The sequence below is a fragment of the Abrus precatorius genome, unplaced genomic scaffold, assembly GCF_003935025.1.
Source record: "Abrus precatorius isolate BTA unplaced genomic scaffold, Abrus_2018 Scaffold8, whole genome shotgun sequence".
Lineage (NCBI taxonomy): Eukaryota > Viridiplantae > Streptophyta > Magnoliopsida > Fabales > Fabaceae > Abrus > Abrus precatorius.
Window position 1 is genome coordinate 28,194,083 of NW_020874428.1, and position 24,611 is coordinate 28,218,693.

A 24,611-nucleotide genomic window follows, 5' to 3' on the forward strand; every position below is an offset into this window, starting at 1 on the left:
ATATCAATTTATATTTTATTAAAGTGACGAGTATATAAAATATTTTAATAAATCATAGACTATATATATATATATATATATATATATAAAAGTAAATTATATACTTCACTTTTGTATTTTATGTTTCTTTCATAAGTAACTTCTTTAAAAATAATTAATTTTTAAATATGTTACAGTTAAATTTTAAAAATATAATGTACAAAAAAGCATTAACATATTTCATTGTTTTTAAAAATTTATAAATTTTAAATAAAAAGTTAAAATAAGTTACAAATTATATATTTAGAGATTAATTTTAATGTTTTTAAAAATTAAATTAAAATAATTTATATTTTTTTTTAAAATTAGAATAAATTATAAATTATACCGAACTAGTTTTAATATTTCGTTGTTTTAGGACTAAATTGAAAGAATCTGTGATATTAAAGATAGCTTAGCTTTCTGTGACCTGATAGAAAAATCTTTGTGAGAGATTCGATGGCGCAGGCAAGCAAAGAGCCTTGCAAGAAAGAGGCTTGTGACATTCAAGCTTGCCTCTCCAAGAACAATTTTCTCCCACAAAAGTACGCACCTTCACCCTATACACCTGCAAAATTTTGTTTCCGATGTTCATATCTGATTGTGTTTTCAATTGAATTTCTCTTTGATTTTTGAGTCGATAATATTTCTGTTCTTATTCTGCCAAGTACCAATTTGGTACCAAATTCCCATCAATTTATTCCTTATGTCCTCCCTGGTTGATGTCTCCTATCACATCATTGATGAGTTTCACCACTGTTTCCATTTTGTTTTGATGATTCTCTCTTCATGCATCATCTTAAAGTTTCGTAGGAGTTATCCAAATAATTTATCTATTGAAGTGTAGGTGTAAACTAGGGCTTGTACAAATTTAAGGGTGCTTGCTTCATTAGTTTGCCTGGAAGAACATTTATGTGATGATCCTACTTTAACCACAAGTTGCAATGAGCACCGCCTTCTTTAACACTGGTTATGGCATGGACTAAATATTATTTATTTATTTTTATTTTTATAAAAACTTAAAGTAAAATGTTCGCTGTCTCATTTTGTTGGTCTCTCTGCTGTGATTTTAAGTATTCTCTCTGTGAGCTTGGAGATTGAAATCCAGTTGAAGGAAAATTCCGACAGACAAAGAATATCAATGAGATGTGTGACGTGCAAAAATGCACTATTCTTGCACGGGTTGTGAAACTATTTCCATTTGGAAGTCCAACCCATATTTGCTTCATTTCATAGTATGGTGTGAGCCATTTAAATGAACAAGCAATATGATCCATAGCTCCTAAGTCTAGGATCCAGCCTCCTAGGGGTTCATTTGAGTGGCACAAACTTCTATGACGGTATTGATTGAGTTCTTCCCAAAGTACGTTAGGCTCTGTAAAATGCTTACTTACTGACAACAATTCCTGCTTAAACGCATACAATTCTTACTGTAATCCCAAGACTCTAACTAGATCTCCCTTAGAAAAATATACTTCGAAGTATTTCCAGACTAATATTGTGTTCCTAATGAAAGCGACATTGTGTGCGATGGAAGGTGAAATTGAGTTAGGAAGCCATGATTTAATCAAGGTGTTACATTTCTCCCATGCCTCATAGTTTGGATTGTTCATTGATGGAACTTAAATTGTATTATCAAGACATTGGAACTTGTGCTTTGATATGAGGGCTCTACACATAGACCTTCTCGAATGGTAATTAGCACCATTGAAGGTGGGGTGACCATAAAGTGGAAGGATTCTCCCTAAGATGAACAAAGAGTTATATGAATATGAATTTCATGCCACTAAAAAGAATTTCCACAGCAGAGTTTGAAATTCAGAGCTCTGATTCTGATACCATTATGAAAACGTGCTTGAAATGAGGGAAATATGAGAATTCCATTTACTGATTTTGTGTATTACATTGGTATGTACATACAGCTATATGTAAAGCTGTGTTTCCCTACTGTATGGCAGTGTTGCCTCTTGCACTAGAGCCTACCATCTAACTACCACGTAACAGATTGGTCCTAACTGTCTAACCGTGAATTTGATGCATGTGCATGCAGTTGTGATTATGTTACATGGGAGGAGGTTGACTCGTGCATATGAGTGATCGTCTGAGGTGGCTGATAACTTGTTTAACCAACTTTTAACATTTGAAATAAAACAGACGACTGAGAAGTTTCTTCATTGGTTTGGCTTTAATGTCATGTAGAAGGAAAATCCCTGCAAAAGGCGTTTTGTTTGCCAAAAGACATTAATATAACAAAATTTATCCTTTACTCGAACTTTTCTTTATTAACAAATTTTGGGTGTAATGTCGTAGAGGTTCATGTTGCTAATTTTCCAATTAAAATTAGAGTTTTAATTCGGTAATGTATGCTAATTTTAATCTCAACCTTGGTATGAATTATCAAAGTGAATCTCTACTTATAGTGGGATGACGATATTAAAAAGACCAATGGGATAACAGTATTAAAAACACCAATAATACTAGACTTAGGTTTTATGTTCTGCAATCTTATTGCGTGTGGTTTGATTTCTAAAATACTGAGTTACTCGTAGAAGTTTCTTATAAAGACAAATCATAATGCCAGGTGCCTTAAAGTCATTGAACTGCTGGACTCCTGTTGCGCAAAATGCGATTATAATTCAACTCACTGTGCTTCCCTCGCCGGACTTTTGAAGCAAAAACCTAGGAGATGAGTTATATTTTCATATTAATGATGATGACGTTGACCGGGATGCATATTCTCGTTTTGTCGATAGCTTACGAGACTCGGCCACTTAATTGGAAGAGTGGTTGAAGTGAGTGAAGAAAAAAAACAAATGAAGGGCTCGCATAAAATACTTCTTTTCTTTAATTTTGTTTTTCAGATTTGAATTATGAAGGGCAAGCATAAATGTTGTTGAATTATGACCAGCTTGACAGAATGACCGGTGCACCCCGGTAGTAATGTACTTCTCTTACAATTGTCATAGGATTATGATATCATAAAATTTAGATATATTTTTGACTGAAAGTAATTATTTATCAATTGCAAGAGTGAAAACTAATATAATTATGACCTGTTGTACTAATGTTTATATTTTTTTGTCAACAACATTTAAATCCTCTAAGTTGTTCTACAATGCACATGTTCAAATGAATCTTACTGTACGGTTAGGAGCACCTCATTAAATTTATTTTGATTGAATTAATTTAATGTAATTGATAATGTTTAATATATACTAATATTTAAATGTTTAAATTTAATTTAAGATATAAAAATAGAAAAATTAAAATAATTTTTATAAATGTAAAAATATCCATTTAGAAAAATATGAACACTTATTTAAAGTAATAAGAGAAAGTTAAATAACAATTTTAATTTTTAAAATTTAAAACAAATTTAACAAAAATATAAAAAAAAATTATCACAACAAGATAATGTATAATTTATACATTTTTTTAATTAATTTTAATATTAAAATATATATGTGGTCATCTATGAAGGAGGAAACATAGCAGCATGACAAATTATTAATTATTGTCATCTTTTATTTATTTTGTTTTTGCGTAAATTATTACTAGTTTAATACATGAATAATGATATCTAAGCACAAAAATTGTTTCATGAAAGTGACGGAAACTGACCCATTCAAGATTATAGTAATTTTTTTTATTAATGCGGCATTTGGATTGACTAATTTTTAAATTTGTTAAAATTACATTATATCTGTACTAAACAGCAATGATGTTAATATACCTATTAATATTTTTCATTTTTAAATTTTTATTAAACTTTGAAATTTTATTTTTGTCTAACTTTTTTTTAAATGAAAGCTAAAATCATTTATTTTAAGACGATTGATATTTATTGACGCTCATTACTTCTTTTTGTAATCTATTTTTAAATTAATTTTATTAATTTTTTAACAAAAATAAAAATTATTTAAGTTTATTTTTTCATATATCAAATGTATATAAAAACTGCATGTATATTTTTTTTATTTAAATTTAATATTTTTTATCTATAAAAATTAGATAGCTCAAATATAGTTGTTCTTGTTGAAAGATAACCGTAGCTAGAAAAGAAATAGTAAACTTTTAAATAATTTTTTATGTTTTATGTTTACATTTTAAGTATAATAACAAATAATTGTTTAGAGTGAAAAACACAAAAATTTAAAATTGAAACCTACAATAGTTGAATGACTGATATATGTATTACTTAATAATTGTCTATACATTTAATTAAAATAAAAAAAAGAGACAAGAAGGAGTTGAATTAAAAGATTTAATTTTTTTTATCACATTTCATATGTAAAAAATAACTTCTTTTTGTTAAATAATTACATTTGAAAGATGACCGACCTACGTAGACGAAGTCCAAAACAATCAAGAAGTTATAAATGAAGGAAATTTTGATCGTGAGAAAGCCATATCAAAGATGGCGCCGAAAAAGAATAAACAGAAGGCAAAGGCGCAATCCGGTCCGAAGCTTCAGATTTCGGCCGAAAATGAGAACCGCCTCCGCCGGCTCTTGCTGAACTCGGCGGCGGCCCGGCCTACCTCTTCACCGGAGACAGCGACGGACGATACCCTAACCAAGGCTCAGAAGGCAAAGAAGCTCAAAGCTGTTTACGATAAACTCTCTTGCGAAGGTTTCACTAATCATCAAATCGAGCTTGCTCTCTCTGCTCTCAGGGTAGGGTACACTGCTTGAAACCCAGCCTATCCTATTAAACGCCATTTGCATTTTTCTTGGACTTTGTTTCATTGTAATTTGTAGGAAGGTGCTACGTTTGAATCAGCTCTTGATTGGTTATGCTTGAATTTGCCTGGGAATGAACTTCCACTCAAGTTTTCTACTGGGACTTCCTCTCATTATAGTGAAGGTGCATTTGTGCTCTCCTTGATTATATAACAATGTTAATTTCATCATCTGTTTGGAATTTTGGTGATTCATCATATACATACAATGTCTTCTTAGGGGGTTCTATTGGTGTCATATTAAATCGAAGGGACAATTCAACTCCATCAGTGGATCCTTCTATTACAACCAAGGAAGAAGCTCTAGAACCTGCAGTGTTAATCAAGAAAAAGTGGTGTGATGATTCTTTAGATTCTTGTCAACTGTCTCAAGCGGATTGGATCAGGCAGTATGTGGAGCAACAGGAAGAGGTAATTTAAGTGCAAGCATCACTGCATATGATTGCTTGAGATAGGTAGTGCCTGAAAACATTAGGTTGTTTTTACAACTAGAAATAGGATTAACCATGTGATAGTATTGAATCACAAGTGTGTACAGATTGCAAGTGTCCTCTACATTTGCAATTGTCAAGTGTTTGCTTCTATCAGATGTTGTCTACTTGTCTTTGGGTGCGAAGGGAGAGCCTTAATTGTTTGGTATTCGCAGGATGAATCCGAGACTTGGGAAGATGAGATTTTTTATGGAGGTAGTGCCACAAAGAAGGTATTTCTCTTTTCTTGAAGTTTAATAATAAATAAATAATTTTGATGTTCACTTCAACCTTTACTTTTCTCCATTATTTTAGTATTATAAATTCAAGTTTTGGCCTGTATTTTTACCTTTATGTTCCTTCTTGTTTTTTAATCATGTTTTGGATTGAAGTTGCTTTTTTGCTTTGATTTCTTATAAGTCATGGAGTTGTCTGTTATTACTTAATTTATTGCAGAACTGCTATTAATAATTTCTACTCTAACCAGTTTAGCTCTGTGTCTTTTCCCATTGGACCTTTGTTAATGCTATTGAATTGATGCAGCATCCTACTTTATGTGCTCTGACTGAAGTTGATTGTGTCCATAGTAAAGTTTTCTGGGTACCATGATCAATTCAAAAATTAATTATAGGTTAACTGTTACTCTTATAGGTCTCCTTTATTTAACAGGACAGGAACTGTTGGTTGGAAAGTTTAATGTCTTTATTTTGTTTGGTCTCTATTAACAAAGTGGTGATGATGGAAATTATTTATTTAATTCTGATGAGTTTATCATTTCTCTTCTATCTTGATAGCCCTGTGAACCTAGGTCTTATGATGTTATTGCTAAGGAGTATCTAGCTGCAAGGTTGGAAGCTACAAAAGCCAAGGAAAAAAGGGACAAGAAACTTCAGGAGCAGGCAGGCCACATCATCCGAAAATTGAAGCAAGAGTTGTCTGCTCTAGGTTAATTTAAATTTCATTTTCTAGTTCAATATTTTTGTGACCTGTAATTTGTCTCATTTGATTGTGCAATACATTTAGCAGGATTATCAGATGACAATTTGGCCTTAGAGCATGAGCATGAAATCAGTTCTAACTTCAAATCTGAGAGAGCATCCATGGGTCATGATCCTTTTGATTCCTTTGAAGAAAAAGCTCCATGTGAAGCTAAAGGATTACCTTCTGATGAAACTGCAGTTGATGGAAGTGATGTGGAGAGCCATAACTTGGTGGAGAGGATGGAAAAAGATTCTGCTCAAGGAGAGGATGGAGAAATTGAGCTTGGTGGTTTCTTCTTGGAGGATGTACCGTCTGATGAAATATTGCCTCCTGATATTTTGAAAGTACAGAAACAAGAAAAAATTAAAAGACTAACTGAGAATAATTTGGATAAATTAGAAGGCATTTGGAAGAAGGTAATTTTGTAGGGCACATTTCGTCTATCTTGATGAAAGGAGTTTAATGTAGTTTATGTGGCTTCCAGTTACTCTTAATATCTCTTTGCTTCATTTGAGTTTGAAGAAACACATTGATTGTATTGGTGGAGAGAGGGAGGGGTGGTTCATGGATGGATATGAGAATGCCTTTATAAAACTAAAATAAAAGTGGAAGGAATATTTTCGTGAATTTGAATATGTTGTTTGCATTTGTGCAGTTTTTTTTAAAAAGGTTTTCCAATTTTGCAAAAGAGTCAAATGCCTTCAAAACCTATATTTATAATGTGGTTTCATTGATTTTCTATTTGTTTAGGAAGATTCCTCAATCTTTACCCTCTCTTTTCTTTATAATTTTTTCTCTTCATCTTAATGAATTTTCTTTCATATAAAAAGGATTTTAAAATAATTGTGTCTCTTGTTTGTTTATGAGCATTGGTTGGATAACATTGTTTATATTTGTGTTTGTTCTTGTGGATATATATGTTGCAATGATCTGAGAATAGTTATTTCCTACCTGTTATAATTTAAATATGGATAGGGGGACCCTCAAAAGATTCCAAAGGCTGTTCTTCATCAGCTATGTCAGAAATCAGGGTGGGAAGCTCCAAAATTCAATAAAATTCTTGGTAGAGGAAAAAGTTTATCCTGTACTGTAAGTATATTACGCAAAGCTAGTGGGAGGGGCAAGAACCGAAAAGCAGGGGGATTGGTCACACTTCAGTTTCCTGATCAGAATGAAACTTTTGAATCTGCTGAGGTGAGTCATCCTTAAGCTCATTATCTCCATGCTTCTGCTAAATAATCTTTGTAGTTAATAAATGATTTGCTAGGTGATTTTTGTAGGTACTTGCATTTGATCACAACTTATTTTGTTGGGCATCTGATAGAAATTGGGTATCTTATTGAGAAGAAATAGGGATAAATCCCAATTACAAAGATAGAGCACTGCAGTTTGAGGGACTGCACCTCTTGAGCCAAAGGCCCTAACTTTCTCACAATTTACCTCTCCCTCTCAAGTCTCAGCCCCTTATTTTAACACCACCTTACACTTTCATCCAGGCTTGGGACTTGCGATGTAAAATTTTTAACTAAGTACAACATAGTTAAATCTTCTGAAAAAATAAACTCTGGATTGTAAAACCTCTTTCTAAGGTGCAATTAATGTGTCACTGCTCATGCTTGATTTTTTTTTTGTCAATTATGGTCAAATGATATGTGAACAAATTCTTGTTGCATGTCCATTCATTGTTTGCAATTTTGACTTGATTGCAGGATGCACAGAATAAAGTGGCAGCATATGCTTTGTACAAATTGTTTCCTGATGTCCCAGTTCATCTCCCAATTGCTGAGCCTTATGCATTGCTTGTTATGAAGTGGATGGAAGGTTACTTTTTTTTTAACTATTTGTAAATTTGATTTAAAATAGAATATTATGGCATCATTTGATCCATGTTGTTGACCTACCTATTGGGAAAATGCTTAGTTGTTGTATAAATTTTATTAAATGAAAATCTTGATTCTTACCATTCTTTACTGCAGTTATCATGTTGTTGGTGTAAATATTTTAACCCATTGCATATGAACTTCTGCTTGAAGATATGTCATTTCTAAATTTTCAGGGGAATCGTTAACCAATCTAGAAGACAGTGAGGAAGCTCATAGGTCTGGTTTTGTGGATTCATTATTAAATGATGATGGTTCTGGTGCAACTGCATCTGTTGGTGTTGCAGATTATAAATTTCCACAAAACTTTGGTAGATTCCATGAAAATAAAAGTTCAATCATTGCTAGTCATCAGCAATTTGTTCAGAGTAGGTTCATCCATTTCTTATTTAGTTTAATATGGATTTGGAATCTTATTTCCATTCTTTTCTGCTAGTTTTTGGTAATGTTTATTCAAATTGTCAAACCCATTTCTTGTAATGTTGAAAATATTAAGATTTTGACATACATTATTTGTTTTGGCTATCTTAATGTTTAATTTCTTTCTCATGTTTTGCAACCATATATTAATCTTTTTTATCCTTTATGAAATATTTTAAGATATTGCAAGTAGCCAATATAACTTTCCAATCTAATGGATTTAATTAAGGGAAAAGCTTTGCGGACAATCCAAGCTCAACATTAGGAGCCACTCAAGTGATCAGAAGCGAAGATAAAGTTTGAAATTGGTAGAAAAAAATAAAAGGGTATTAGGAATTTGTATGTGGGTCTGGTCCAAGAGTGAGGGAGAGTGATTGAGCTATAAGCTTGTGTGACCTGCTTGTTTAAAATGCCTTAGGCAATTTAGACTTGATGTTTTCTTGCTTATATACCCTTTGATTTATTGTTAATCTCCCAATGTGGGACTTTATTATCTTAACAAAATGACTTCAATAGTGCCTTGGTGGAGTTTCTTAAGATGTTAGGCACATGGATGTATAAAGTCACATTATTGGTTTTCTATTGACCATTGTGCCATGGAAGCCTCTTCTTCCTTGAGGAATTTGCTATGATATTGTCGCTATATGCTCCAAATTAAAATTCACATGAATGTCATCCATCTCTCCCCCTCTATCATACCTACATTGAAACCCAAAGCCAAATTTCATTTACTTTGTTTTTTCTTTTGTTGTGATTGGGAAGCTTTGTTGTATCAGTTTTTTTTGTTTTTTCTTTTGTTGTTTCTGTTTTACTTTTTTGATTTCTCTTTGTAATGCATTCTCTTCTCAATAATTTTTTTTTTTCATGTATAAAAAACTGTTGCTAGATATAAGGAAGAACCTCCTTCTAGAATCCAAATCTTCTGCCTTCAATCCTTTTGACTCAAAAGGGTTATATATATATATATATATAACCCTTTAAGTGTTACTTAACTTTGTATTTTAATTTCACAAAGCAAAATTATTATAATGCAAAAAGCCCTTTATAAAAGCAACTTAATCCTATCTTCCTCTAAAATGATGATTTGGAGGTAAAGTTTATATGGCTTCTAAATAAAATCTTGTATTGCATCCACTTCCCAGGATCCTAAATGCTAAAAGCTACCTCTTTAGGGATGTTTGACTGTTAATAAAATCAATCAGGTTTATGATTATCATGAGTAACTATTTCAAAGAACTACCTAACGTTTTTTCTTTCCAAGAGTGTTCTTAAATTTAGGCTTAGGCATAACTCAACTACAAATGATAGCTTGTAAGTTGATGATTGCTTTAGTCCTTGTAAGCTCTTATTTAGTCATATATGTAGTTGATGTGAGATTTCAACATTGAAGCTTGGAAATTATAGGATTGATTTCTTGTTTTTAATATTGCATTGGAACAGTCATGGGATTAGGTAGATTGTGTCAGAAAAACTATGAGGCCAAGTTAATTGCACTGGGAAAAACTGTGGGACCAAGATTTTTTTTAATTTTTCAGTCAAAGGTGGCCTAATATTAGATCTATGGCAAACTCTAAATCATATTACATTTGGGCGAAGGTCTAATTTAATCTCAAAAGTTAGCTTGTAAGGTGAGGATTATTTTAGCCTTCATAAGTTCTTATTTAGCCAATTTGTAATTGATGTAGAATTTCAAGTGTTATTTGGTGGTAAATTGTGTATTGCTTGCTGCTAAGTAAATCTGCTTACAATCTTTACAGACCCTAGACTCAATAATGTCTTTTGATTTTTGCTTCTAATTAAATAATGTGATAACAAAAAAAAAATAAAAATGGTCCATCGATAAAGTTCAAGTGGGCGACACGTGTGTTCCACCTATATGCAATTATTTCCTTGTTAATTTCTTCTTTGAATTTTGAGTTTCATTATACAGGAGAATCCTATATCGAGGAAATGGAGAGTGCTGATTTGAAAAACGTGCAACGTATTAAAATGAGAACACAAAGATACCAGGTTTGCATGTATTTCGTAGAATTACGAATCGTGGCTTTCTCTCATTTTTTTAAAAGCTTTATAGCACATATATTTATTATATGATTTCTCATGTTAGAAAATGAAAACTGTCTCTGCAATGAATATGGGATTTATCTAGTGAGAACAACTCATTTTAAAAATAGGAGAACAATAAATCTAGATCATACAACTTTACATGGATGCAAGATTAAAAGTTAGTTAGTGGTTATATGATCGCTTTAGAAAAACTGTGTCATTTTTCTTTTTATTTTGACCATTCAAATAAGATCTAATGGTCAATATTTTGTTCTCTCATTTCTCATAATAATCATGTGTTCTCACTTAAGCAATACCCTATACACACACAAAACACTTAACTACTATGAGAGGTAAACACATTTAGCATGGAGTCGTGAATACACACACACAAAACATTAATTACAATGAGTGGTAAACACATTAAACATGGACACATGAACACAAACACTAATTACAATGAGAGGTAAACACATTTAGCATGGACACATGAAGTGCATGTGGCTAATCTTGCACTTGCCCTCTTGTTGGAATATACATATTATATAACTCAAGCTTGTTACAAATAGAATCAACTTCATTCTCATTATATAATTCAAGCTTGACCCAGTACTAGTTTGATGTTGGGATCCATAGATGTATCATTGCGATGAAGTCCAACATACCTGTCTCTTCAATTGTGTCCAAATCATCATACTTACACGTAGTGATGATAATACCTATATTAGATTCAACAACATTAATTCCCAATTAGTATATCTAACACAAACATTAGGCGTGGAATTTTAAAAGAAAACATGATCTGCTTAACATTTTATTATATCTAACAAGCCCCTTCATCAAGTGTGTTTGGGTTTGAAGTGTGGATAATGCATAGTCATTAAGGCAAGAATTGAGCTCTTGATTGCTTAGTCATTAAGGCTCTAATATATCAGGAAGAACAGACTAGCCCAAAAATTTAAACTATTACAACAAGGCACAAGATTGATTTTATTTCTCTTCACTCCCTGTTACACAATGAGTTTGGACATAGCATTTGCAAGGATTGAATTCCTGACCACTTCCTAATATTGAGGTTCTGATGCAATTCCTAGAATAAAATATTCAAAGCTTATATGTATAACAGCTGGCAGCCTGGCATAATATATGTAGTACATCATAGCCAAGTGTTTACTAAGATTTTAGTAATAAATATTATTAAGATGTCTCACATTTGCTAGGAATAGAGGCAAAATAAGCTTGGGTAGTCCTCCTTGTATGAGCTAGCTTTTGGAGGTGAATTAGACCCAAGTTTCTTAATATGATATAAAAGTTTATCTAGTTTGAATATTGGACTGCCCAGACATGTCTAGTTTTGTTGGGCCACCTACAAATGTTCAGTCCTGCAAACTTCATGTACCAGATATCTAGTCCTGACATTGGCTAAAAATAAAGACATAATACTCCTTATAAGGGCTTGAATAGTCCTCATTCTATGAGCTAACTTTTAGGAGTGGGTTAGACCTAAGTTTTTTCTTAATAACTACAATTGTCTCACTCTTTCTTAGGAAAAAAGAATCTTAATCTGTTCTGACCTAGACACATTTTCTGCTCCAGGATATGTTGAAAACTAGAGCTACACTTCCTATTGCTGCATTAAAGGGTGATATATTGCAATTGATGAAGGAAAATGATGTTCTTGTTGTTTGTGGGGAAACAGGCTCTGGAAAGACAACTCAGGTCACAACAATTTAACTATAGTTTGTGATATCTTGCCATCTCTATTTTCTGAACTTTCTGTTTCTGTCATTTGCATTCTTGCTTTCAGAATTTATGTATAGATGAATGCAGGTGCCATACTCCCTCTTGTCATCTCCCATCTGAGCGTGTGCAGATTATTTTCTGACTGGCATTTAATGTAGGTTCCCCAATTTATATTGGATGACATGATTGAGTCGGGACAAGGTGGACACTGTAATATTATTTGCACACAACCACGAAGAATAGCGGTAGGTACAAACTCTTGTACTTTGCATATTTGACCAATATAAATATCTACAATAGTTTTATGCTGTATAGTCTTTTCTGTCCCATATTTTCAAAGAATAAGTTACTTGTCACTTTCTTGTTTTATATTCCTTGTCTGCGTGCATAGAAGGGCAAGCTTGTCATAGTGATCAAGGTTTTATGAGGAGTACTGCATTTTGAATATTCTAATTGACTTTACAATTGCTATATAAAGCTGACAAAATTTAAAATAATCTTGGATTGGTAGGACCTTAGGAATCTGTGAACAATCTTCCCCCATCCTTGAATAACACGTGTCCTTTCCTCTTGCTTGTATTTTCTATTATTTGTTTGTTTTAACTTTTTCTTCCATGTGTTAGAGTTGATTTGCTGAAAGTTACCTTGAGAGAGAAATATAATGTAAGCATTGCCTCACTCTTATTACTTTTGGTTAATGTTTTGTGCCTCATGTTTTAGGCTATTTCTGTGGCTGAAAGGGTCGCAGAGGAGCGGTGTGAACCTTCACCTGGTTTGGACAGTTCCATGATTGGTTATCAAGTTCGTCTGGATAGTGCCAGGTGTTTGCTTGTCTGTTCAACAATTCATTAAACACTTTATTTAATTGAGGAGTTTACCTATTGACCCAAAACCATGAGTTGTCTTCAACTGCTAGTCTGGCAAAGTTGCAATACTGAATTGCCTGCTTTCTTTCATTTACTAAATTCCAATTTTGACTTTTAACTGTGATTTATCAAGTATTTTTTATGCAATAGACAATTCTACCAGTTGACGATAGTTTTCAAACTAGCAATACATACTAGATTCCAATATCTTGGTCCATTTGTATGGAAAATTGTTTCTCAGAAAGAAAATATTATCTAATGCTAATGCTAATGCTAATGCTAATGTTTTCTCTTTTTGTTCTGTTCTGTAATTGTAAGTTTTAATCTGTGACTTCTTATTTTCATGTTAGGAATGAGAAAACAAAGCTTTTGTTCTGTACAACAGGCATCCTTCTCAGAAAAATGACGGTAGGTTATTTCTTTAAATAGTACAATAGGTCTATACTTAATGTTGTCTTCAACCTGATGCATGCATCATTGCATCTTAAATGAGAAGGATCAGTGGAAGTGTATGTATATATATATAACATTATTTGGTCCATTGTGACCAACCTTACCTAGTATGCATCTTAAATGAAAAAACATTTTTTTAAACACTTAATGCCATTTTATTCTGTAAGTATGTTATTATTTTCTGATTTTAATTGTTTTCGGGGAAGGCATGGATTATTTTATGGACTAAGTGCATTGGTATAGATTATTTTTGGGAAAACAATTGCTTGTTTTTTAAAAGCTCTTTCTTGAAGCTGGTAAAAATAAAAGATTATATTTCCTAAATATGCTGAGCCAAGCATGCACTAATTTTAAATAAGCGTCCTTCAATACATTAGATATTACAGTTGACTCTTGTGGGATGCAACAATTTATGCATTTTCTTTCATGAACTTATTAATGAAACCCATTGAGCCCTGGCCCATCCATTTGATGAAGAGATAGTGAGAGACTTGCGAGAAATAGCTAAAGGCAAAAACAAAAGAAGGCTAGGGCACATGCGAAGAAAGGTTGATGATCCAACTCCAGTCTCCCCAAAACCTGACCCAGAAATCCTAACTGTGCAGGATTGGTTCTAATCACTGGTTACACAATCCCACGCCTAAGATTGATGATCCAGCTCCAGTCTCACCAGAATGCTATCCTGTGCCCAACTTGGCTTACTGATTGCTGCAAAATTCATAAAATTGAATGATCCTTTGATCTTAATCGCGATCTTAACAACAATGCCCAGTAGAACCAGCAGGGCCAGATGAACCTGGTGATGGCAGCGGTGGGTGAGGAACCTTCTTGCAACACAGCTTGGTTGGTTCTCAGATCAGTTAACTATGGGGGAATGGTGGCAGCAGTGCACTGGATAATGGCATCAAAGATAATGGATTGGTGCTTATAGCAGCTGATGCCCTATCTGAAATCAAAAAGAGGGAAAAGGAGTGTTCTTAAGCTCTGATGCTGACTTGAACTAAAATGAAAAGTATTATAGTTATTAATCTCTAAAGGAAATTATAAGAATTTATAGGGGTAGAGGAACTACCTCTAACCAATCCCTTAAGTGCTAACTAGCAAAAGGATAATAACTAAACTAATCCTAACCATCCTAACAAATATCAGCTTAATCAACCATAACTATACTGTTTTTAAGTCATTATTGGGTTTTGTATGCTTTTCATTTCTTGAATTGTAGGTTATTGTTTACCTTGCAGGGGGGCCAAAGCTTGTCTGGCATTACGCATATCATAGTTGATGAAGTTCATGAGAGGTCTTTATTGGTTAGTTTACACACAACATTTGTATGAAGCTTATGCTCAAATGTAGTTCTCATTATTTATACCTTGAATGATTAGATGCGTGAAGTTCTTTGTAATATGTCATTTTCTACCATGTGTCATGAACCAACTATCCCAAAAGCAAAGCAGTTTTGTTTTATTATATTATATTTCCTACATATCTCCATACGCATTAGTCACTTTGGATTGAAGCATGGACAATGTACAGGCCCACCTATTGGGGGCTGCAAGGATCAAACTCTAGATTACTTGGTCACAAAAACTTCGATACCATTTCATGAAATAAACTATCCTAAAAGCTTAAGCTGTTAGGTCAAACACAAGTGGTTTTATATCATATTTCAACCACCATGCTTAAACATTATTTAGGTAATTGTGTCAACATATATTTGATTACGTTGATTAGTATTGAGATAGGCTTTAAGTAGGAAAGTGAGAAAGAGAGAAAACATATTTTTAGCAATATTCTCTAATTTATAATAATGTAATATAGAAGTAATCATCCAATAGTCTTATTTATACTAATAATTAGGTCAAGTACGGGTGTATTTTACTAATACAAGCTTAGGGTGGTTATGGACCAGGTCAACTTGACCTGAACTATCATACCAATTCTTTAGACCCAAACACTACCTGGTCATGACTCAATTATGACAGGCCCATGACTGGGCTGACTCTACATATTTAACCAAAAAATGTAAATTTTAGACATATAGTTATGCAATTTTAAACCTAAGAAAATAAATTTCTTATCTTCTCACTTTTGTATCTCTCTTTCCTCTCAATAAATTTTGTTAAAAAAAAAAAAGAGAGAAATATGTGGCTTACATCATATATTTTGAAACAACACAATCATGATATGTAAAACATTCTAAGTCAATGTCTTATTTTTTTTATTTCTTGTTTTTAAAAAATTGTCTAAAAATATTATCTGACATCACGCTGGATGGGGTTAACTTTTGAGGTGTTATCCAAACCTGTTTTCCCTATCCCCATGCTTGTGCGGTATCATATCTGTGGTAGATAGGATCAAACACCTCACTAATGCCTTCAAACCTAAACAAATCTTCTTTTATTTGGAAATTTTGATTTTATTTTTGGCAGAGAAGTAACAGAAAAGCAAATAAATGAAATGCTGGGATTTACATATTTTTCTTTCATGGTGAAATTTGAGAGCTTCTTTGAGATGATATTTTATATCTTTTGGGGCTGTTAGGAGAATTCTTGATCCTCTGTTTATGGACTATTATATGCTAATAATCTCATTTATTAAACAATATAAACTTCATATATATATATATATATATATAATCCTATTTTTTTACAGGGTGATTTTCTTCTAATTGTTCTAAAAAATCTTACTGAGAAGCAATCCAGTGAAAGCTCAAGAAAACTGAAGATCATTCTAATGTATGGATTTTTGTGTTCAATGCTGTTTCAGGAATTAGTGACTAAACTTGCTTAAATTAATTTTCTTTTGTCCTAAATTATTTTTTTTGTCTTGTATGCAACTATAACGATCAGGTCTGCAACAGTTGATGCAAGTTTATTTTCAAGATACTTCAGCCATTGCCCTGTAGTTACTGCAGAAGGAAGGACTCATCCAGTGACAACATACTTTCTCGAGGATATATATGAATGGATTAAGTATAAACTTGCTTCAGATTCTCCTGCTTGTTTAACATATGGGACATTTCCCAAAGGACAGGTATTACATGGCCAGATTTAATTACTGTTATTGATTTGTGACTGTGATTTGACCTCTATTGTCCATCCTTTATCCCTTAGCTGACTTGGTGCATAAATTATCTGATTTAATTTTTTTTTTTACTGATTGCACTTCCTCTAATTTATGAAGTATTGCAATTTAGAATTTGCAGAGAGGTGTTGTGACAAATAGCAGGGGGAAGAAGAATCTAGTCTTATCTGCATGGGGTGATGAGTCTCTTCTTTCTGAAGAATATTTTAATCCGTATTTTTTTCTAAGTCACTATCAATCATATAGTGAACAAACTCAACAAAATATGGTAAATAAATCCCTATCAAGATGTAAATCTGCATACCACCTTAAATTGTGACTCTAATTTGACCATTCGTATTTTGTTTATTCAGAAAAGACTGAATGAAGATGTCATTGATTATGATCTTCTTGAAGATCTGATTTGTTTCATTGATGAAAATTGTGGTGAGGGTGCCATCCTTGTATTCCTACCTGTAAGTAAGAATATAGTTATCCTTTGAGTTCCTATGTTTACCTGTATCTGCTAAGTGTGATTAGTAATATTTTTTCAAAATAATTTGTCATGCTAGGGAGTGTCAGAAATAAACTATTTATATGATAAGTTGGTGTCTTCATACCAATTTGGTGGGCCATCTTCTGATTGGGTTATTCCTTTGCATTCATCAGTTGCATCAAATGAACAGAAAAGGGCGTTTTTACGCCCTCCAGAAAATATACGTAAGGTGAGTTTGACGATTATAATTTAGCATTATAAATCACTTGTCCTTTTTTTCATACATAGAGTTACACTTCTCAGATTAAAAGAACTTATGACATTTGGGCAATTGTTTTCCCCTTTCAAAAACAACTGTATGTGACCACAATACTTGGGCCTAATCCTGTCATTTTTCCATTCAGATCCCTATCATGAACAACCAACTATCCCAAAAGCTTTGAGCTGTTGGGTGAAAGCATGAGTGATTTTATATTTAACGTACATGTAGAATTGAGATAAGGACAACACTTGGTACAATGGTAAGGTTGTGGACTAGCGACCTCGAGACCAAGGGTTCAAATCCTAGAAGTGGCCCATTTGCATGGGTAAGACTAGATATATCTACCTCAGGTACCTTATGCATTGGGTCACAATTTTTCAAAGGGAAAATCTTGGTGTAATGATAAGGTTGTTGCCTTGTGACCTAGGAGTTGTGAATTCAAATACTGGAAATAACCTCTCCACTTGCATGGGTAAGGTTACATACATCTACCCTCCCCAAATCACAGTAGGTGGGAATCTCATGCATTGAGTTGCCCTTCTTTTATGCCTAGAGAATTTAGAGAGATAGGCTGGAATATATTGAGTGGGAAAGAAAAGACACACACAAGTGATTATTTTCAATGCTTAATAAAGTCAGAATTATTTAGTAGACTCTAATTACTATGAAGGCTAGCTACATTTCACATGGAACATACATATCATATGTTCCAAGCTTGTTTCAAATAGAATCAACATGAGTCCCTCTTGAGTATTTATTGAAGATTTCACCCATTAGTAAAGTAGAATTTCTCTCGGGGTGTAAAAGAGATATATTTTGTGGGTCCCACACCTAGAATCAATTCTACCTGACAAAAAAGATTAAAATTTTCACTTCTACCACTGCTGCGGATTTGATTTTGAGAATGCAAATAGATGTAATATTAGGGCCTTTTCAAATTCAAATAGACACTTTATTGTAGATTGTTTACTAATTACTGTTATGGTTTTCTCTTAGGTTGTTATAGCCACAAATATAGCAGAGACAAGCATAACAATAGATGACGTGATATATGTAATTGACTCTGGAAAACATAAGGAGAATCGCTATAATCCTCAGAAGGTATGTTCTTTCTCATATCCAAAATGAGTTGGTTGTTCATAGCGTCATAAAGGTCTTGTTCATACACGTTGCAGTTAAAAATTTCTTCATCAGCTTCATTTTTTGTGTGAAATGTGTAAACTTTTCACCTCATTGTTAAAGCTCAGAGTAGTGGTACTGAAACTAGTATGTTCAACAATGTAAGGTTGTACACTTGTTAGTTGTTCAAGTAAGGGGATGAAATGGATACATTTTCCTAAAGACTCAGATGTCTATTGATAGTTTGCATCTGTATAGTTACATTTTGGATACTCCACTGTTCTAAATAAAATAATTTTTTGAAACTGATTTTCTTTTTACCAATTTCATTTTTTTGTTTCAGAGATGAAATTACAATTTTAAAATTATTACTGAACCCTTTATATGCATTGAATGTGATAATATAACTCTCTAATATCTGGTTTGATTGTTTGTATGGTTGATACTAGAAATTATCCAGCATTGTTGAAGATTGGATTTCTCAAGCAAATGCAATGCAGCGTCGGGGTAGAGCTGGACGTGTAAAGCCTGGAATTTGTTTTTGTTTGTACACTCGTCATAGATTTGAGAAACTTTTGCGTCCGTATCAGGTATATATCAAAACTTAAAGGGTTAACTAATGGTTCATTCGGTTTGTTTTTTGCTTTCATTTCCAGTTGATTTGATTTCCCTAATAACAACAAATTGTTACTTTGTTTTCATTTTGTTTCCCTTCTTAAGATTGAGAATAAAATGCTGAAAACAAGTGTTATTTTATGTTGTTTTTCCATCCTCTTAATAAGTTTCCTTCCCTATGTTTCCTTTTATTCTCTGCTTATCAAGGTTCCAGAGATGCTTCGGATGCCATTAGTTGAATTGTGCCTGCAAATTAAGTTACTGTCTCTTGGATATATCAAGCCATTTTTGTCTGAGGTAAACTATTTATTTTAGGACTTAAAAAAATTATCTCGGATCAGATTGTCTAGACAGTTTTCTTCAATATCTTTTCACTTTCAGGCATTAGAACCTCCCAAAGTTGAGGCAATGGATTCGGCAATATCTTTGTTGTATGAGGTACTTTATGTTGTTTTTTAATGTCATTGATTCCAATGTTTCTGCTTTAGTGGATTTTGATTTTTTTCATATAATTTTTTTCTTTAATAAATAGAAACTATAAGTTTGCTTTTGATGTCTGCTTTGATAAATTCTGCTGATTGATAAATTAGAGATAGGATGTTTAAAAGCAACACACATAGCAAAGTTGCTGTCTCATGAATGGCAGAATATCCATTTTCTTCATGGCTCATAATGTTGTTCCTATCTGTTAAGATGTCCGACATTAGTTAAGAATAAAGATAAAATTCTCCTAATAAGGGTTTGGGTAGTCCTTCCTCTTATGAGCTAGTTTTTGGGAATGAGTTAGGCCTAAAGTTTTAAATACTCTCCATAGAGCAATGACATAATTTTCAGGCACCTTATTTATTTTGGAAGATGAATATCCAATTATCTTGTTTCTAATTTTTTTTTTATTTTTTGGTTTGTTAGATAAATTGAAGAATGTTATTTGTTTTGAAATCCTTATTACTTGTTTCTATTTAATTTGCTGAGGCATTTTCCCATTCCAATCATATTTCTTATCTCAAGTAAAATTTTCCCCCAAAAGCAATTGCTCTGTCTTATTAGCGTGTGTATAGAAATACTGTCTTATGCCATAACATGTTTGTAGCCCCTATATAATATGATAGATGAAAATGTTTCCTAATCTTTGTATATGCTTTTATTGAAATCAAAATGTGGTAGGTTGGAGCTCTTGAAGGGGATGAGGACTTGACACCTCTTGGGCATCATCTGGCAAGACTGCCTGTGGATGTATTAATTGGGAAGGTATACACCAAATTTTTCTTTTTTAAATTGAACATTTGATTTTCAATGCTGGTGCAATGTCTGTCTCAAGAATTTGTTGATTTTAATATGGTGCTTGTCATTTCTTTCCTCATTTTAAGATGATAAAGATTCCAAGAAAATGAGAAAGAATGAAAAAGTTAACAGGGAGAGATCTGAAGTATAATCTGAACTATTTTTCTGTTATTGATGGAAATTATCTCTGAATTGGCATCAACTACATTATACATTTAGAGGCAGAGTAGTCAATAGCGGCTGCTACCACGAAAGAGCGGCCATCACACCGCTAATAGCAGCCAAATCGCGGTAGAATCGCAGCCATAGCAGCCGTTATTTCATCTCTGGCCAAAACCCGACTTTGCCCTTCTTTTCTTAATGTTGGACATCTTTAAATAGGGGTAATCTTGGTATTTTTTCCCCTTTTACATTTCTGATATCTTCTTCTTCCTAGCAAGCCCTAAGTTTTCATTTTCATCTCTCAATTCTCCTCTCAGTTCTCTCTGGTTTGTTCTTCCTCATCTTCGTTCTCTGCAACATTTTCTTGCTTCTGGTGTCCTTCTCCATCTCCGACGAGGTTTTTGAAGTGACAGAGTCGTTTCTTTTTTTCCAGTTATTTTCTTCATCTCCAATGAAGTTTATGACTTGACTTAGACGTTTTCCAGTCGTCTTCATCTCCAGTTGTCTTCTTCAACTCAGGCGAAGCTTCCGATGTGATCCAAACATTTCCAGTCATCTTTTTCATATTTGATAAAACATTCGACGAACTTGCACATTTTCTAGTGATTGACCATTTTTTTCTTTTCTTATTTCCTTCTCTATTTTGGATATTAATTTTATATTAGGTATACTACTTAGAACTTCATAATTGCTGGCATCCCGCTATCCATGCCGCTATAGCGTTTTTGAGGTTGGCTGCTCCGTGCCGCTATCCGAGATTGACTACTATGGTTAGAGGCATCACTCTGTCAAATAACAAAATCTGCAGCTTCCTACACTTAGTAGCATCTCAGTTAAAAGTTAAAACCTAAGTGAATTTAGCAAAGAACACACTTTATTATCACTACTACATGAGCAGTAATGATAATATCTCAAAGATAAAACACACTTTATTTTGATGAGATGGCTACTATGTCAATGCTTAGTCCTCTCGTGGAACATTGGGTTTGAGGCTATATGTAGAGTAGCTTGATAGTCACAAATGAGTGTTATTTGTGTAGCTTTTCCAAACTTCAATTCCTCAAGTAACTGTTTGGGCTATAAAAGTTCTGAAATATCAGAGACCATAGCTTGATATTTTACTTCTACACTAATTCTACAATACTATACTTTTTCTCCTTCCAAGAGAAAGTTATCATAAATAAAAACACAATATTCATAGGTGGATCTCTTATCAGTAGGAAAGGTTACCCAATATGCAGCAGAACGTCCCACAATTTGGGTATGTCCTTTGTCTTAATGCAGAATGCCTTTCTTTTTAGCTCCCTTGATATATTAATGTTCTTTACAAGGAGAGTTGAAAAACTAACTCATTACACTTACAACAAAAGAGATATTGGGATGAGTGATAGTAAGAGACTTGGCAACATGGTTTAGGATCTGTAAGAGTGTCAACAAGCTTGACATTTTGACAAGATCTTTTGGAGAACCAAACCATAAAAGCTTCCAATATGAGACTCAAGTTTTATACTTTGCAATTGGATCTTAACATCCCACCACACTTTGCAGCCCCAATGCTCATGCAATGTACACTTGGCCTTTTGACTAGTCTCAAGTGAATACACAATGCCAACACGTCAATACCCACACTGCTCATTGAGAGACATGGTGGAAAGCTCAAATACCAAATGATTAGAGCCTTGGGAGAACCATACAAACAAAAGCTAATTGTTGTAGTTGGAGAGTGCAATGCCTTATAAACCTACATTACCTTGCAATCAGATCTTAACACATTCATCAATACTGCCTTTTTCTAAAATGTCCATTTCATACTACTTGTGATGAGAGTATCATCCACACAGACAATAAGGTAAATGCAAACAATAGCTGAATAGCAATAGAAGATGGATTGGTCAACTTCATTACCAAATTGTTAAGCCTCTAAAATAAATGTCAAACCATGTTCAAGGGAATTGTTTGAGACATAATGACGTGTGCAACTAACAAGCAAGTCTGGAACACTCTTAGAACAACAAACCTGACAACTGGTCCATTTACACATCTTTCGTAAGATCATGTAATAAAGCATTTTATATGTTCAATTGATAAATGATCCAATGAAAATTGCTCCATAGACAAGAACAACTGCAGAAAAGGCATTTTTGCTACTGGAGACAATGTACCACCATAATCTAATCCAAAAATTGTAATTTATTAAAGTTCCACTTCCAAGATCTTCCTCCCTACATGATAAGCATATTAAGGTTAAGCAAGTAAGTAGAACACAAGTGCAATACCTAATGAAATTCAATCTAAATGTAAGATTAAGTATAAATTAAATGCAAATGTTGCCGATTATATGGACACATTAGTTGTAGAAAAAGAATCAACTTAACATTGGCTAATGTGAAAAATGACATATGCAGGATCGGAACTTCGGTGCTCCAATGCTAACTTGAAACTGAATGTTGTGTTGTATATTGTTGATTTACATGTAGGATTTTGTTCAAATATATGTACGAAGAAAACGGAATCAAATCCCCGAAGTTCAGGGATTGAAATAAATAACAACCTAAAGTATCTAAGGAAACATATGAAAGAATACAAGCAAAAAACTACACATAATTAAAATTGACAAACTCAATCAACACTTTCTTTCTTTGTTACTGTAAATTTTTTGTAAGAGCTATCAAGGAAAAAGTCATATCCCTTGTTCCCCCTCAATTATATTTGTTAAGTTTTCAAGTGTCTACCTAATGATTAATTTTGATACACTTAATATATAATATGTCTTTGTGTTCAATCCAAGCTTAAATGGAATAGAATGAATGTCTATATTATTTTCTCAAATGAGTTGCACTTTGATTAGGCTGCGGCTGGTTCCCTCAAATGCACTGCAGTTAATATATTTTTTCCATTAAATAATCTTCTGCAGTTTATATTTGTACATTTGCAATAATCAACTTTTTAAAATGATCTTCAAGGGGCGATGTTGTTGACAAGTTTTTTGTCATATTTCCTATACATTTTATTTCTATCTGTTAAGATTTTTAAAATGACCATCAAGTTCTGTCAAAATAATGTGCTGTTCTCCTCCTTGTCAAAATAATACTGCATATCAAATTTATTGGAAGTCTGGTTTTGGCTAAGTGCATTTTCATGTTGCTCTGCTCTACATTACTGTTGAAATAAATATATGATTTAAGACATGCTGACTGCTGAGCCATCCACAAATGGTGTTGTTTCTGTAATTGCAGATGATGCTATATGGTGCAATATTTGGTTGTTTGTCTCCTATTCTTTCAGTTGCTGCATTTCTGAGTTACAAGTCTCCATTTGTGTATCCTAAGGATGAGGTCTTCTGTCAGTGCTTTCATAATATTTCAACAGCTTTACTTCTTCATATTGGATTTTAAATAAAATAGTATGTCTACTTTCAGAGGCAAAATGTTGAAAGAGCAAAATTGTCATTGTTGAATGATAAGCTAGATGGGCCTGGAAACACCAATGATGTTGATCGGCAATCTGATCATTTACTGATGATGTCAGCATATAAAAGATGGGAGAGGATTTTGACTGAGGTCAGTATGTAATTGTAATTTGTTTTCTATGCATCCCCCAATAACTTTTATATCCCTTTACCTTCACACCTTGGTTGAGGCATATACTATTGCTTATTATGATTATGATAAGGACTTAGTGTTGGATATACTCAACTGTAAGTTGTAAGAATGTAAATTATATACATTTATCTGTAGAAACTGTCATATTTGTGTGGTATATTTTATAGTATGGTGTTCTTTCGGAACATGTTTTAATTGCTTTATGTATTTAAATCTGCAGAAAGGAACTAAGGCTGCACAGAAATTCTGCAATTCATTTTTTTTGAGCAGCTCTGTAATGTTTATGATAAGGTATTCTTTATTTTGTCTGTATCTTATTCAAGTGACAGTTCTGCTACCTTAATGTTATTTTATCTCAATTTTGATTGTAACTGATATTATAATTATTCCTTGT

The 24,611-nt window shown here is 33.0% G+C and overlaps 2 protein-coding genes across 10 annotated transcripts in view; both read left to right on the plus strand.

Moving 5' to 3' along the window:
- The first annotated feature begins 455 nt into the window (after window positions 1–455).
- On the plus strand, window positions 456–2,948 carry LOC113848240 (cx9C motif-containing protein 4). 2 transcript variants are annotated; one of them, XR_003501806.1, is made up of 2 exons: window positions 456–563; window positions 2,069–2,114. XR_003501806.1 is itself a non-coding variant. In XM_027477659.1 (2 exons), exons 1-2 carry the CDS (start codon window positions 478–480, stop codon window positions 2,706–2,708), a joined length of 195 nt encoding a protein of 64 aa, XP_027333460.1. In that variant the 3' UTR covers window positions 2,709–2,948. The 2 variants fall into 2 exon arrangements, 1 of the variants encoding a protein (XP_027333460.1); XM_027477659.1 differs by lacking the exon at window positions 2,069–2,114 and adding an exon at window positions 2,600–2,948 and having other exon boundaries at window positions 478–563.
- A 1,419-nt stretch (window positions 2,949–4,367) lies between these two features.
- Window positions 4,368–24,611, plus strand: part of LOC113845948 (DExH-box ATP-dependent RNA helicase DExH7, chloroplastic) — a 32,129-nt gene continuing 11,885 nt past the window's right edge. For 2 of the 8 annotated variants that reach the window (XM_027473692.1, XM_027473697.1), the window contains exons 1-28: window positions 4,368–4,693; window positions 4,778–4,883; window positions 4,979–5,169; window positions 5,405–5,461; window positions 6,023–6,173; window positions 6,255–6,625; window positions 7,185–7,403; window positions 7,919–8,030; window positions 8,266–8,457; window positions 10,440–10,519; window positions 12,152–12,274; window positions 12,457–12,543; window positions 13,019–13,119; window positions 13,515–13,572; window positions 14,859–14,924; window positions 16,270–16,352; window positions 16,467–16,650; window positions 16,814–16,969; window positions 17,055–17,156; window positions 17,253–17,405; window positions 18,435–18,539; window positions 19,007–19,147; window positions 19,380–19,469; window positions 19,554–19,610; window positions 20,337–20,420; window positions 23,852–23,950; window positions 24,035–24,175; window positions 24,438–24,508. In XM_027473692.1, coding sequence (XP_027329493.1) covers window positions 4,436–4,693; window positions 4,778–4,883; window positions 4,979–5,169; window positions 5,405–5,461; window positions 6,023–6,173; window positions 6,255–6,625; window positions 7,185–7,403; window positions 7,919–8,030; window positions 8,266–8,457; window positions 10,440–10,519; window positions 12,152–12,274; window positions 12,457–12,543; window positions 13,019–13,119; window positions 13,515–13,572; window positions 14,859–14,924; window positions 16,270–16,352; window positions 16,467–16,650; window positions 16,814–16,969; window positions 17,055–17,156; window positions 17,253–17,405; window positions 18,435–18,539; window positions 19,007–19,147; window positions 19,380–19,469; window positions 19,554–19,610; window positions 20,337–20,420; window positions 23,852–23,950; window positions 24,035–24,175; window positions 24,438–24,508 — 3,638 coding nt within the window. In that variant the 5' untranslated portion in view covers window positions 4,368–4,435. Of the gene's footprint in view, window positions 4,694–4,777; window positions 4,884–4,978; window positions 5,170–5,404; window positions 5,462–6,022; window positions 6,174–6,254; window positions 6,626–7,184; window positions 7,404–7,918; window positions 8,031–8,265; window positions 8,458–10,439; window positions 10,520–12,151; window positions 12,275–12,456; window positions 12,544–13,018; window positions 13,120–13,514; window positions 13,573–14,858; window positions 14,925–16,269; window positions 16,353–16,466; window positions 16,651–16,813; window positions 16,970–17,054; window positions 17,161–17,252; window positions 17,406–18,434; window positions 18,540–19,006; window positions 19,148–19,379; window positions 19,470–19,553; window positions 19,611–20,336; window positions 20,421–23,851; window positions 23,951–24,034; window positions 24,176–24,437; window positions 24,509–24,611 lie in introns of those variants that run through there. The other 6 variants (XM_027473696.1, XM_027473695.1, XM_027473694.1 and 3 more) reach the window with 6 other exon arrangements.

Bases quoted from the DNA above. Each gene is read 5' to 3' on its own strand.
- LOC113848240 (XM_027477659.1), top strand. From the start codon at position 478: ATGGCGCAGGCAAGCAAAGAGCCTTGCAAGAAAGAGGCTTGTGACATT. The intron at 564-2,599 runs GTACGCACCTTC...TCATAATGCCAG, and splicing joins AACAATTTTCTCCCACAAAA to GTGCCTTAAAGTCATTGAAC.